Source organism: Pseudophryne corroboree, chromosome 8 (assembly GCF_028390025.1).
Source record: "Pseudophryne corroboree isolate aPseCor3 chromosome 8, aPseCor3.hap2, whole genome shotgun sequence".
In the NCBI taxonomy this organism is placed as follows: Eukaryota; Metazoa; Chordata; class Amphibia; order Anura; family Myobatrachidae; genus Pseudophryne; species Pseudophryne corroboree.
Window position 1 is genome coordinate 213,882,102 of NC_086451.1, and position 12,762 is coordinate 213,894,863.

The following is a 12,762-nucleotide window of genomic DNA, read 5'->3' on the forward strand; positions in this document are numbered from 1 at the left end:
TTGTTGTTTGTTCCCAAAACATGTTTTTTTGCTCCTATTTTAGCACTGGTGCATCCCTGCACATGCTGGAGGTACTTTTTGGCTTGTTTGGGCTGACTTTGACTGTGTTGGTATCTGCCATGTGGCCGACATGTGGTGTCGTTTGTTTCCAAAACATGTTTTTTGCTCCTACTTTAGCACTGGTTGATCTCCAGTATGTGCAGGGATGCTTTTTGGCTTGTTTGGGGTGATTTTAGAGTGTGTCGGTATCTGCCATGTGGCCGACGTGCTGTTGTTTGTTTCCAAAACATGTTTTTTTGCTCCTTTTTTTGCACTGGTTGACCTCCAGCATATGCAGGGATGCTTGTACGGGGGTTTTGGCTTGTTTGGCTGAGGTTTTTTTCAATTTTTAAATTTTTTGTTGTTGTTGTGTTTGGTCCTGCTTGAGCACAGGGGTCCCAGCAGCATGACGTGTGGTTGCATGTAATTATGTAATGTGTGTTAAATTTGTAAAAATATATTTTTTTCTTTTTACAACAGAGATGTCCAGGGACAAGCGGCCCCGATCCCCCCCCCCCTTCCCCCCACCCCTCAGAAGCATTTTCCCTGCACAGCAATGAGGAGTGGGAGCCGACCCAGGAGGAGGATACGACCGAACAGGCATGCAGTGACCAGCCGCGGTCGTCAAGGGACCAAAGACAGAAGCAAAAGAAAAAGAAAAGGCCTAGACAGGTAAATACTGACAACACCTGCAGACACAATAGCATCCAACTTGACACACCCTAGTTTGCGCACTGCCATGCACACCTACAGGTATCTTTGTGCACTGCCAGGGATACTGACACACTCACAGGTACATACCGATCTTATTAAATGCATGTTTTTTTTTATCCCTAAAGGCAAGAAGCCAGCCAGAGGATCAGTCGGAGGAGGAAGCCTCTGGTGAAGACGCAGGACAGAAGAAGCCGCGTGGACCCAGATACACTGAGGCGGAAAACTGTGCCCTAGTGGATGGCGTCGACAGGTCCTACGACGTTCTGTATGGACCAAGGGCACAGACCACAGCAGCTAAGACCAAGCGAAACATCTGGGATGCCATCGCGAGACAAGTCACTTCAGTATCTGGAAACCGCCGGAGCACCAGAAACTGCATGAAGCGGTACAGTGATTGCCGCAGACAGACCAAGAAGAAGATGGGGATTCAGCTCCGACATGAGACAGCTATGGGAGGTGGTCCGGCTCTCAATCTGAAGTGGCTACCCTGGGAGAACGTTATTAGAAGGCGCATGAACCCTGTTATGGTCCAAGGAGTTCGCGGAGGTGTGAACTCCAGCCGTCCTGCTGGCTTTCCCGAGGAGGAAGAACCGCCCAGAAGACGGAAGACGGCGAGAGACAAGCAGTCCAAAAGGAGGCCTGATGGTAAGAATACATTCAGATGAGCTGTACTAAATATTTTTTTTTTTTTTTATTTGCTAATGTGTTTGTTCTTTTTCCCCAGACACGCCTGCCCAGAGGACATCACCTGCGCGCAGGACATCGGCAGCGCGCGGACCATCACCTGCGCAGCAGGCATCGGCAGCAGCGCGCAGACCATCACCTGCGCAGCAAGCATCAGCAGCGCGCAGATCATCAGACCACACATCATCAGCGCTCAGAAAGTCACCTGCGCGCCAGACATCAACGCGCAGAACGTCACCTGCGCGCCAGACACCGTCGGCGACCACACCACCAGCTGGGCGCCAAACTACATCTCCTGCGCGCAGGCCATCACCAGCTCGTCATCTCTCCAGGAGCTCTGGGACTGTGACCGAAGAGCCTCAACAAGACACTACCCTTGTGGACCCATCACCCGAACTGTTTGAGTCTACAGGGTTAACGGACGAGACTTTTCTTGGGTTCGAAGACAGCCGTGCAGACGTATCCAGCCATACCCTTGAAAAGTCTCCAGAATTGAGGACAAGTGAAGCTCCTGGAGCAGCGGCACCACAGGATGGAGAAGGTTTTTATTTTTGTTTTTTTTGGGGGGGTGTCGCCATTTTTGTATAGTTTATTAACTTTATTTTATTTTTTTCTTCTTTTGCAAACAGAGGTGCCACGGACCAGCAGCGGACTTGCGTCGGGGATTGGTCCCTTCTTCAGGCCGGATCTCCTACAGGATTCGTCGGACGACGAGGTGGAAGTGCAGCAGCCCGCTGTTTCTACATCCCTGTGTGAGTAATTATCAAATTGTGAGCCTTCAAACAAATGTATGAATGTGTATACTAATTTCTAATTTTCTTTTCAGCTGCACAAATGCAATTGGTGGCAGACGTACAGGAAGGGCAGGATCCCTCAAATGTTCAGAGGGTACACTCCCTGGCAGCAGAGATGACCGCCCGCCAGGATACCTACACGAATGTCGTTGAAACCAGACTGGACGCCATTGAGAAGACAATGGAGAAGATGGCAAACGGTCTGGTTGAAAAGCAAAAGGCTCTTGCCGACAGCACGGCAGAAACGCAAAAGACCAGACGAGAAGATCACAGGGAGACTATGGACATCCTTCAAGTTCTGGCCACATCCATCAACCGGCTGGTGGATAACACATCATGCCTGGCACACAGCGTTGACAACATGTCGGAGAGCCAACGATATTCGGCATCCAGCCACCAGATCATCGCAACCACACTGCAGATGATGTATGATAAGCTCCCAGAGCCAGCTCATCAACACGCTGGTGAACCACCATATCCACCATCACAAGCCACATGGACGCCTCCTGCCCTTCCTCCACCACCATCCTGGTATGGACGGTCACAGCTGTACCAAAGATATTCAGGGATGTACCCCACCCACCAGATGCCTCCACCACCAACACCGGCCGCATCATCTACACCCGCACGGCCACCGAGGCCAAGTCAACGAACTCCACAGCCGCCCAGGGCATCGACGCCCCATCAGGAGGAAGAAGAGGATCCGGACGGACAACCACCATAAGCCCGGTCGTATTGTTTTATTATTTACTATATATGTTTTTCATGTTTCCCTTTCTCCCCCTCCCATTAGTTTGTTTTGTTTCTTACTAGTGTTTTAAATTTTGTGTTGGGCTCCCCCACCCGTGACCGGATACTACCAAGGAGCTATGTCTAGGCATACATGCGCGGGCATGTATGCGGGCGCGTGTGGTAACTGATGAAAGCTCCTTGTGGTTACATGTATGATGGGCCAAAGAGCTATTCTGATACCATTTTTTTTTTTTTTTTTTAAACAAACTCCTTTTTGTATTGGTGTAAAATAGGCTTTTACTGTTGTGTGAATTTACTATTCACTAGTGTTTATTTTTGGCTTCTTCATAGGATTGGCTGGAAAATTGAAGTGGACGGCATAGTTCGTGTTGTGCGTACCAAGGTGAGTAAAGCCATGTTTCAATGTATATATTCAAGAAACTTTGGACCGCCTGCCCTTGGGGAACAACACAGTCCAGCAATGGGTCATGCTGGGCTGTGTGGTTCCACAAGTGCAGGCGAGTCAAAGTGCTGACCACTGACACCACTCTGCCACTTTAAACCGCCTACCCTTGGGGAACAACACAGTCCAGCAATGGGTCATGCTGGGCTGCGTGGTTCCACAAGTGCAGGAAGAGTCAAAGTGCTGACCACTGACACCACTCTGCCACTTTGGACTGCCTGCCCTTGGGGAACAACACAGTCCAGCAATGGTTCATGCTGGGCTGTGTGGTTCCACAAGTGCAGGCGAGTCAAAGTGCTGACCACTGACACCACTCTGCCACTTTGGACCACCTACCCTTGGGGAACAACACAGTCCAGCAATGGGTCATGCTGGGCTGTGTGGTTCCACAAGTGCAGGCGTGTCAAAGTGCTGACCACTGACACCACTCTGCCACTTTGGACCGCCTGCCCTTGGGGAACAACACAGTCCAGCAATGGGTCATGCTGGGCTGTGTGGTTCCACAAGTGCAGGCGAGTCAAAGTGCTGACCACTGACACCACTCTGCCACTTTGGACCGCCTGCCCTTGGGGAACAACACAGTCTAGCAATGGGTCATGCTGGGCTGTGTGGTTCCACAAGTGCAGGCGTGTCAAAGTGCTGACCACTGACACCACTCTGCCACTTTGGACCGCCTGCCCTTGGGGAACAACACAGTCCAGCAATGGGTCATGCTGGGCTGTGTGGTTCCACAAGTGCAGGCGAGTCAAAGTGCTGACCACTAACACCACTCTGCCACTTTGGACCGCCTGCCCTTGGGGAACAACACAGTCCAGCAATGGGTCATGCTGGGCTGTGTGGTTCCACAAATGTTCTTGGGAAAGGAATGAACATGACATCATTAGTGTCTTTACTTAATATGGAAAAAAAAAATTCACAGATATCTACACAAGAAAATAATGTAAATAAGAACAAACACTTTTTTTGTTTTATTACATTTTATTTTAAAAACCAAAATTAAATACAATCATATTTCTTAAATAAATTTTTAAAATGAGAAGTTTTGTGTGTTTTTCTTTAAATTAATAGCAAATAAAATGTAAAATATGGTATTTCAGAGATGCAGTGGTATTGTGTTAGGTCGCCCATGGTACATCAGGGGAACTGTCATGTCCCTTTTCATCCATGCTGTTTCCTGCAAATTGGGAAGGATACTCAGCAAGACCTGTGGAAGAGAATAGTATGAGGTTCCAGGTATTGGTAATAGTGTCACCCTTCTAGGAGAAGACAAGGTACAAGTAACACTTTTTGACACAAGCAGGTTACAGCGGCCTTTGTCACAAATGCAACCCTCCGGCACTTGAGAAACTACACATCCAAACATTCCCTGACACAGCGTAAGCATTGGTGTATCAGGGCATGATTGGATGTGCAGTTTTGCAAATGCCGGAGGGTTGCATTTGTGACAAAGACATGCACCTTAGACATGCCGGGGTTACTTGGACAAGAGGGAGTTTTGGGCAATACATCTCACCTGAAAGAGTGACTCTAACATGGCGGTGGTTCAGGTCCACATCACAAGTAGGACGTCCATGGTAGAGTGGGGTAAACTGGTCCAATACTGGAGTGGTTTTGCAGAAGTGTATCCTGGGTAAAACTGTTGAAGAGTGGGTACATTCCCGTCAGCAGAGTGAAGAAAAAAATATTCTTTTTAAAAATCTATTGAAAAATACTTGTGGGTCAAAAATAGACAAACAAAGTACATAATCCCTTTTAATAAAAATAGATATGCTATTAGCAATAAAAATAAACACAAAAAACCCCATGTTTTTAAAAAATGTTATTAGATTCTGCCAGCAAAGTTAGGCGGAATGAAATTGACGGAATTACTGTCGAAAAGCACTGTTGTCGAATCGACATTCTTCAATGGAATATACTTTTGTCGAAAAGCCGCATTTTGACCATTGCAGACATGTCGAATTTTGAAAATGTCGATTTGCAAAAAGTCGAATCTGAAACGGCAGGTATTTTGTCGAAAAGTACTGTATTGCATTGTCGAAACCAATTCGACATTTTTTTTTTGTCGAAAATGCCCCGTTTTTCGACTTTCGCAGCAATTCGACCGCAATTGCATATACCCCTTAATCTCCTTCTATCTAACAAGATACATCTCTCTGTCTTCATTATTTTGTGTCTTCTTGTGTTTCCTAAAGGCCATCTTTTTTGCTTTTACTATACTTACTACTTCGTTTGCAAACCACATTGGCTTCCTTTTTCTTGTGTTTTTTCCTAGCCATTTTGATACAAAGGTCTATTGCCTTTAGTATTGCACTTTTTAATGTTTCTCACCTCTCCTGCACCCTTTCAAAGTTCCTCCTCTCTGCCAAAGAGTCGTTTACATATTTTCCCTTCCCTACAAAATCAGCCTCCCTAAATCCAGTTAAGGGTAGAATTTCAAACCCAGATTCTGCCTAAGCTCTGTGTTGAAGTAACTCCTAGTCATCCCAGCATCTGGTATGAATGTCAGATGCTGGAATCAGATGCTGGGATCACGAGGAGCTACTTCACCACAGATCTTAGGTAGAATCTGGGTTTGAAATTCTACCCTTAATTGGATTGACCAGTCATTGGATCGTTTTATGCTCAATCAGTAATTCAGGCAGAATCTACTTTTGGGACGAATTGACCAATTATTTGATCACATTATGCTCTATTATGAAATCAGAATTATTTTTTTGATGTGACATCTGGGGTCTCCTTAAATTGGTAAAGTGAGTTTACATTAGCAGCATCCCCACAGATTGCTTTTAATCAACGCTTTATATGAAGTCATACCCCTGATGATGTCTCATTGAGAGACGAAATGCGTTGGGTTTATTCATTCTTTTGTGACTCCTAGATCTTCCTAGCAAGAGGTCTGTAGAAAGACTTAGGGCCTAATTCAGATGAGTTTGAGTTTAGTTTATTATCATTAAATATTCAACATGTGAACAAACAATGAAATTTCAATATGAGCGAAACAGATACCACAGAAGTACAAATACCAATAAAGGACAATAAAATATTTTAAAAGCCATAAGAACACAAGTAAATACATAAGCAGATACCACAGTCTTATCTACCCTTAAGACCATTAAGCATATTTATTGCCTTAGGAAAAAAACTGTATTTAATTTTCAGCCAGCTGGTCTTGCACAGCAGAGACCTATAACGTGAGCTGGAAGGAAGCAAAGTGAATACCGTATCATTAATGTGTGGCTCATCACCCAATCTACTCCTAGCCTTTGTAAGGAGCCTCTTTTCATAAATAGACTGGATATTGGGCAATTGTAAACCTACTATTCTTCCAGCAGTTTTAACAATTCTATCAAGCGACTTACGCTCTGCTACATTACAATTTCCATACCAGTCGGAAATACCGTAAGTAAGCACACTCTCAATAATACAAGAGTAAAAATGAACTAAAATTGCCTCAGATATTCCTGCTGATCGCATTTTTCTAAGAAAATATAAATGCTGTTGGGCTTTCTTTATGACAGTGTCAGATCTGATCGCAGCAGCAAATTTCAGGTGGGGCAGATGTAACATTTGCAGAGAGAGTTAGATTTGGGTGGGTTATTTTGTTTCTGTGCAGGGTAAATACTGGCTGCTTTATTTTTACACTGCAATTTAGATTTCAGTTTGTACACACCCCACCCAAATCTAACTTTCTCTGCACATGTTATATCTACCCCCCTGCAGTGCACATGGTTTTGTCCATTAGCTAACAAATTTGCTGCTGCGATCAGATCTGAATTAGGCCCATGCTGTTATAACATGGACGCTGTTCTATTTGGTTGATCGAATATATGCCGGCAGTGTTGTCTCTGTGAGTGATGTGCTAGGTGAGTGATGTGCATGTTCTAGGTCGACAGGTCAAAAGGTCGACATGAGTTTTTCATGTTTTTTTGGTGTCGTTTACTCCGTACAGTGACTGGGAAGCCCAATTAGTGCACCGTGTCCCCTCACATGGCTCGCTTCACTCGCCATGCTTCGGGCAGGTTACTATTCCCAACTGTAGTCCGCGTGGATCGTTAAGTATGAAAAAGTTAAAAACAAGAAAAAAATGTGAAAAACTCATGTTGACCTTTTGACCTGTCTAACTAGAACATGTCGACCTAGAAACCCTGTTGACCTTGAAAACATGTCGACCAAGTGACTGTCGACCTATTGTGGTCGACCTAGACACTGTCGATCTTCAGACCGGATCTCGTTGTTTCCGTGGTGCAATTTTTGGTCTTTCCATCAGCCACTGCATACATATTAGGGGGATACGGGCCACTCCTGGGTGTCACCCTCCAAGGGGTGACACCAAAATGCCAGCTCCTCCTCAGTTACACGAGCCAGGTGCTGCACTGTAACATTACGTACAGAACTCGGCTCCTGTAACAGTGTAGGAGCCAACAGTGCAGCCACAACAGCCCAGCATCTCCCAAACCTCCTAAATGATGAAAACAAGGGTTGGGCCGTGATTCCAAACCCCCTTCCAGTAAAACGATATCTCCTTTTCTGCAGCAGGTAACACTGGGGTTCCACAGGGATAACATCGGCGTGTAGAGTTGGATCTTGATACGAGGCACCAACAGGCTAATAGCTTTGTTCCCAGGATGATTAGCGCCACCTCCTCTATAACCCAGCCTCCGTGCACAGGAGTTTAGTTTGTAAGTTGGTGCCTGCAGTGCAGGCAGACAAAGGGAGGGCTGCACTGAGCAGCCGTGAAAAGAGCTTTTATTAGAAGAAAGAAGACTTCAGAGCCGCAGCATAGGCACTTAAAAGTGCTAGATGTTATTTCTGACATTTCATGCTGCGGCTCCCTCACCTCCCAGCAGCGCTGTACACTCCCGCGCCCTGGTTGCCGGGTAACTACAGCGGAGGGCTCCGGTTCTTGAATAGGGCACACATACACTGCCACTGCTCTCTAGGATCACGTGGCCGCTGCAAGGAGGAGGTAAGGGAGTACCCCAGGTGAGACCCGCTGCAAACCGCAATCCGGCGTGGTCTTTGGGAGACGGCCCGCGCGCGCTGGCGTGGACACTGTGGCTGTGCAGGGACCCCACTAGACCACCAGGGCAGGGGGACAGGTCGGATTTAGGTAATAATCCATTTTTCTAACGCCCACAGTATCCGGTGGTGAAGTCCAGCAAGGGGATAAGGCTTTGACCCGTAGCCTCTCCCACAGCCCCAGGGTGCCATTTACTGCTAATGTTCCCGTCCTGGAGCTGCATCTCTCTCTCTCCCTCACTCCCTGTCAGCGTTTGGGCGCCATTACACACACAGCTGCGCTGATCTGGGACTGCTGGGAAATGCCTCTTCTGTAAAACCGCCTGCATCATCAGCGCTGTGCATTTACAGGACACTTAAGTATTCTACATGTCTTTAGACAGTGTTAATTAAGAACAAGTGCATATTGTTAGGGATATTTAGTACAAGTATCCTGTGATATACATCCAGTCTTTACTGTGCATTGATATATCTATATACCTAAGTAGCTTTACTTGAGTAGTGTGTTTACTAAAGTATTGCTAGTCCAGTGCAGTTTATGGTTATTTGTGATAATTTCTGCATTGTACAAGTGACTGTGTGTGTGCCAATAGCTGCCGTGTGATTTCCAGTCCGTGTATCTCACATATACTGCTATCCCTATATTCTGTACCCTGAGTGGGGCTAAGTGTATCAGGGTTTTCATATAATATAGTGTTTATCACAGGATATACTCTTTTGGTATTTTCTCTGTGTATTACAGTCACCATATACCTCTTAAATCCTCCGTGTATGCTCTGCCTGTAGTCACACTATCTGGGGGGATTTTTGTTAGGTACTTTGTCTGCTTATATTGTACTGTTCCACCCTAAGGTAAAGCTTTCATATAATGTCAGCTCATCAGGGTGAGGGTTCTGTGGCTGACCCTGCGGCCTGCAGTGCTCATGCCATGGATGTCTCTGAGGAAAATATTGCAGCTGAGGGTTCAGGTGCTGGGGGCTTTGTACCCCTCAGTCAGTCTACTACAAGGTGGCAACTACTGACCCACCGTGGGCTACGTTTTCTAATTTACTGACTACGCTGGTAACTAGACTTGTGCCCCCTATGGGACCTCCTGTGCCATTACAGCCACATATTGTCCCTGCTGTTAATCCGCCATGGGTAGATACTCTGTCCTCTCAGTTACAGCAATTGAATTAGTCTTTGGCCAAGCAAAATCCTAACCCTCGCCCGCCTAAGAACAAGGTGTCATCTAAGCGGGCCATTACGTCCTCACAGTCCACTCATGTTACTGATACTTCATCTGATGAAGATGGCGCATATATGGATCCCTCAGACACTGATGCAGATGCTTCTGATGGGGAATCCCTGACCCAAGTGGATGTTCCTGACCACTTAGAGGCTATTAGGCTGATTCTTCAAATTGATGATGACGAAGAACCACCGGCTCCCTCTAAGAAACCAGATAAGTTAAGCATCAGAAGGTTACTAAGTTAGTTTTACTACATTCTGACCATTTAGTTGACATACGTCAGGATTCCTGGGAATATCCAGGAAAGAAATTCTCTCTAAGAAAATGCTAGCTCGTTATTCCCTTGCTGCAGAGTTAAGCAAAAGTTGGGAAACACTGCCACCGGTGGACTCGCAGGTCGTACGTCTGGTGGTATCATCTGCTCTGCCTGTCACTACCGTCACCTCTCTGAAGGAACCAAGGGATAAGTGTGTGAAGGGTTTCTTGAAGTCCATTTACACTCTTGCTGGAGCTGTGCATATTGCGGCCTCTTGGGCTGCTAAAGCTAAAGCCTGGGTTCAGGAAGTTGAAGCAGAACTACCGTCTAATTTTCCTGATAAAGCTAAACAGTGTCTTTCTTACATTGTTACAGCTCTCATTATTTTCAGGAGGCAACATCTGATGCAGGTATCCTGGTTGCCAAAGCGTCTACCACGTCTATTCTGGCTTGCCAGATTCTCTGGTTGCGGTCCCGGTCTGTAGATCTGGACTCGAAAAAGACCTTGGAGGTTATCCCTTTTAAGGGAAACATTCTTTTTGGGGAAGATCTTAACAAGATTGTCGCTGACTTAGCGTCTGCTAAGACTACATGTCTACCTAGTACTACTCCTTCGGCTCTGTAGGCTAAGAGTACTTCCTTTCGTGGCTTTCGGCCAACAGGTAAAGCAAAGGGTCAGGTGTACCCGAAACAGGCTCGCACTTCCAAATCCACTAAGCCCAAACCTAAACGTGCCTGGGCTGCCCGTCAGCCTGCTGCCAAAACAGACAAGCCTGCTGCATGATGGGGAGGCCTCCCTCTGGGGGATCCCATGGTGGGAGGCCGACTTCTACGGTTTGCTCAGGTATGGCTACAGACCACTTCAGACGCTGGGCAAGGGAAGTCGTCACTCACGGATACGCCATCTCTTTCAAGAAACGTCCCACTTGCCAGTTTTGCTCAACAAACTTCCCTTCGGATCCGTTAAAAGCAAAAACTCTCCATTTGGTGGTACAATCCCTCTGGCTTAGAGAGGCAGGGGGCACTATTCAATGCTGTTCCTAGTTCCGAAACCGAATGGATCTTTGCGGACCATTCTCAACCTCAAGTCTTTGAACAAAATTTGTGAAAGTTTCCAAATTCCGTATGGAAACTCTTCACTCTATTGTTCTGGCCTTGGAGCCCAGGGACTATATGGTATCCCTGGACATACAGGATGCTTACCTGCATATACCTATTGCAGTGTCGCTTCAACAATACCTGCGGTTTACTATTGGCAACCTACATTTTCAGTTCCAGGCCTTGCCTTTTGGTCTGACCTCGGCTCCTCGAGTTTTCACTGCGGTCATGACGGCCCTACTCCACCGTCAAGGTATCGGGATCTTGCAGTATATTGTTAATCCTGGCGAACTCTCCAGCTCCTTCGTCATCTGGAACTGATGGTCCAATTCCTGCAAGCCCACGGGTGTCTCATCAACTGGAAGAAGTGTTCCCTGGTTCCTGCCCAGAGCATGGTGCACCTGGGAGCACTATTGGCCACCCAAGACAGTGGTTGTTTTTGTCTTTGGAGAAGGTCTTGAAGCTTCAGGACAAGGTAAGATGCTTCCTCTCTCGCCCACGTGTGTTAATACACTCGGCGATGCAAGTACTAGGTCTCATGGTGTTGGTTTTCGACATGATGGAGTACGCTTAATTTCATTCCCGTCCTCTGCAGAGGTTAATTCTCCCCGAATGGGACGGCCTGCCTCACCGGATCAGGTCTTACATGATGTCCTTGACTCCGGGGCGTCTATTCTGGATCTCCAACTGGGTCCTTCTGACGACGGATGCCAGTCTGTGGGGTTGGGGCGCCGTGTTGGAGCAACACTCTCTTCAGGGTCGGTGGACCAGGGAGGAATCCCTCCTACTGATAAACATTCTGGAATTGCGGGCAGTTTTCAATGCGTTGACACTAGTCCTGCCTCTAGTACAGAACTGGCCTGTTCAGGTACAGTCGGACAATGCCACCACGGTGGCGTACATAAATCATCCAGTCAGCACCCGAAGCTGCAAAGCACTGATGGAAGTGTCAAATATTCTTCGTTTGGCGGAACGCCATCTGCCAGCCATATCGGCAGTGTTCATTCCGGGGGTCCTAATCAGGGAAGTGGACTTCCTCAGTCATTAGGACGTGCATGCCGGAGAGTGGAGCCTTCATCTGGAGGTCTTTCAACTCCTCATGGACAAGTGGGGTCTACCAGATGTAGACCTGATGGCGTCTCGACACAATCACAAAGTTCCGGTCTTCGGAGCAAGGACAAGGGATCCTCAAGCAGCGTTCGTGGACGCACTGGCAATTCCATGGAACTTTCAACTGCCGTACGTGTTCCCTCTGGTGTCACTTCTGCCCAGGGTGATAAGAAAGTTCAAGGAAGAAGGAGGAATATTACTTCTAATCGCTCCGGCGTGGCCCAGACGGCATTGGTTCTCAGACATGCACGGTCTGTCGATGGAGCGTCCTCTTCTGCTTCCGCAGCGCCCAGATATCCTCGTTAAGGGCCCTTGTGTCTACCAGGATTTGGACCTGGCTGGCTTTGACGGCTGGCTCTTGAAGCTTCCGTTCTGAGTGCCAAAGGTTTTTCTGAGGTGGTCATTCAAACTATGTTGAAGGCCCATAAAATGGCTTCTGCTCGGATTTATCATAGGGTCTGGAAGTCTTACTTCACCTGGTGTGCGACTCACAATTATGATGCATGCAAGTTCAGTACTGTGAAACTTTTGGCTTTCCTGCAACAGGGCCTGGACTTAGGCCTTCGTCTGGCCTCCTTCAAGGTTCATATTTATGCCTTGTCGGTGTGGTTTCAGAGAAAAA

The 12,762-nt window shown here is 47.1% G+C and overlaps 2 protein-coding genes across 2 annotated transcripts in view; both read left to right on the top strand.

Moving 5' to 3' along the window:
- Positions 1-12,762, top strand: part of AR (androgen receptor) — a 755,291-nt gene that overhangs the window by 583,300 nt on the left and 159,229 nt on the right. The gene's annotated exons all lie outside the window — the stretch shown is intronic.
- Positions 2,039-3,137, top strand: LOC134948827 (putative uncharacterized protein DDB_G0294196). The gene is made up of 2 exons (XM_063937073.1): positions 2,039-2,189; positions 2,264-3,137. Exon 2 carries the CDS (start codon positions 2,272-2,274, stop codon positions 2,953-2,955), a length of 684 nt encoding a protein of 227 aa, XP_063793143.1. The 5' UTR covers positions 2,039-2,189; positions 2,264-2,271; the 3' UTR covers positions 2,956-3,137.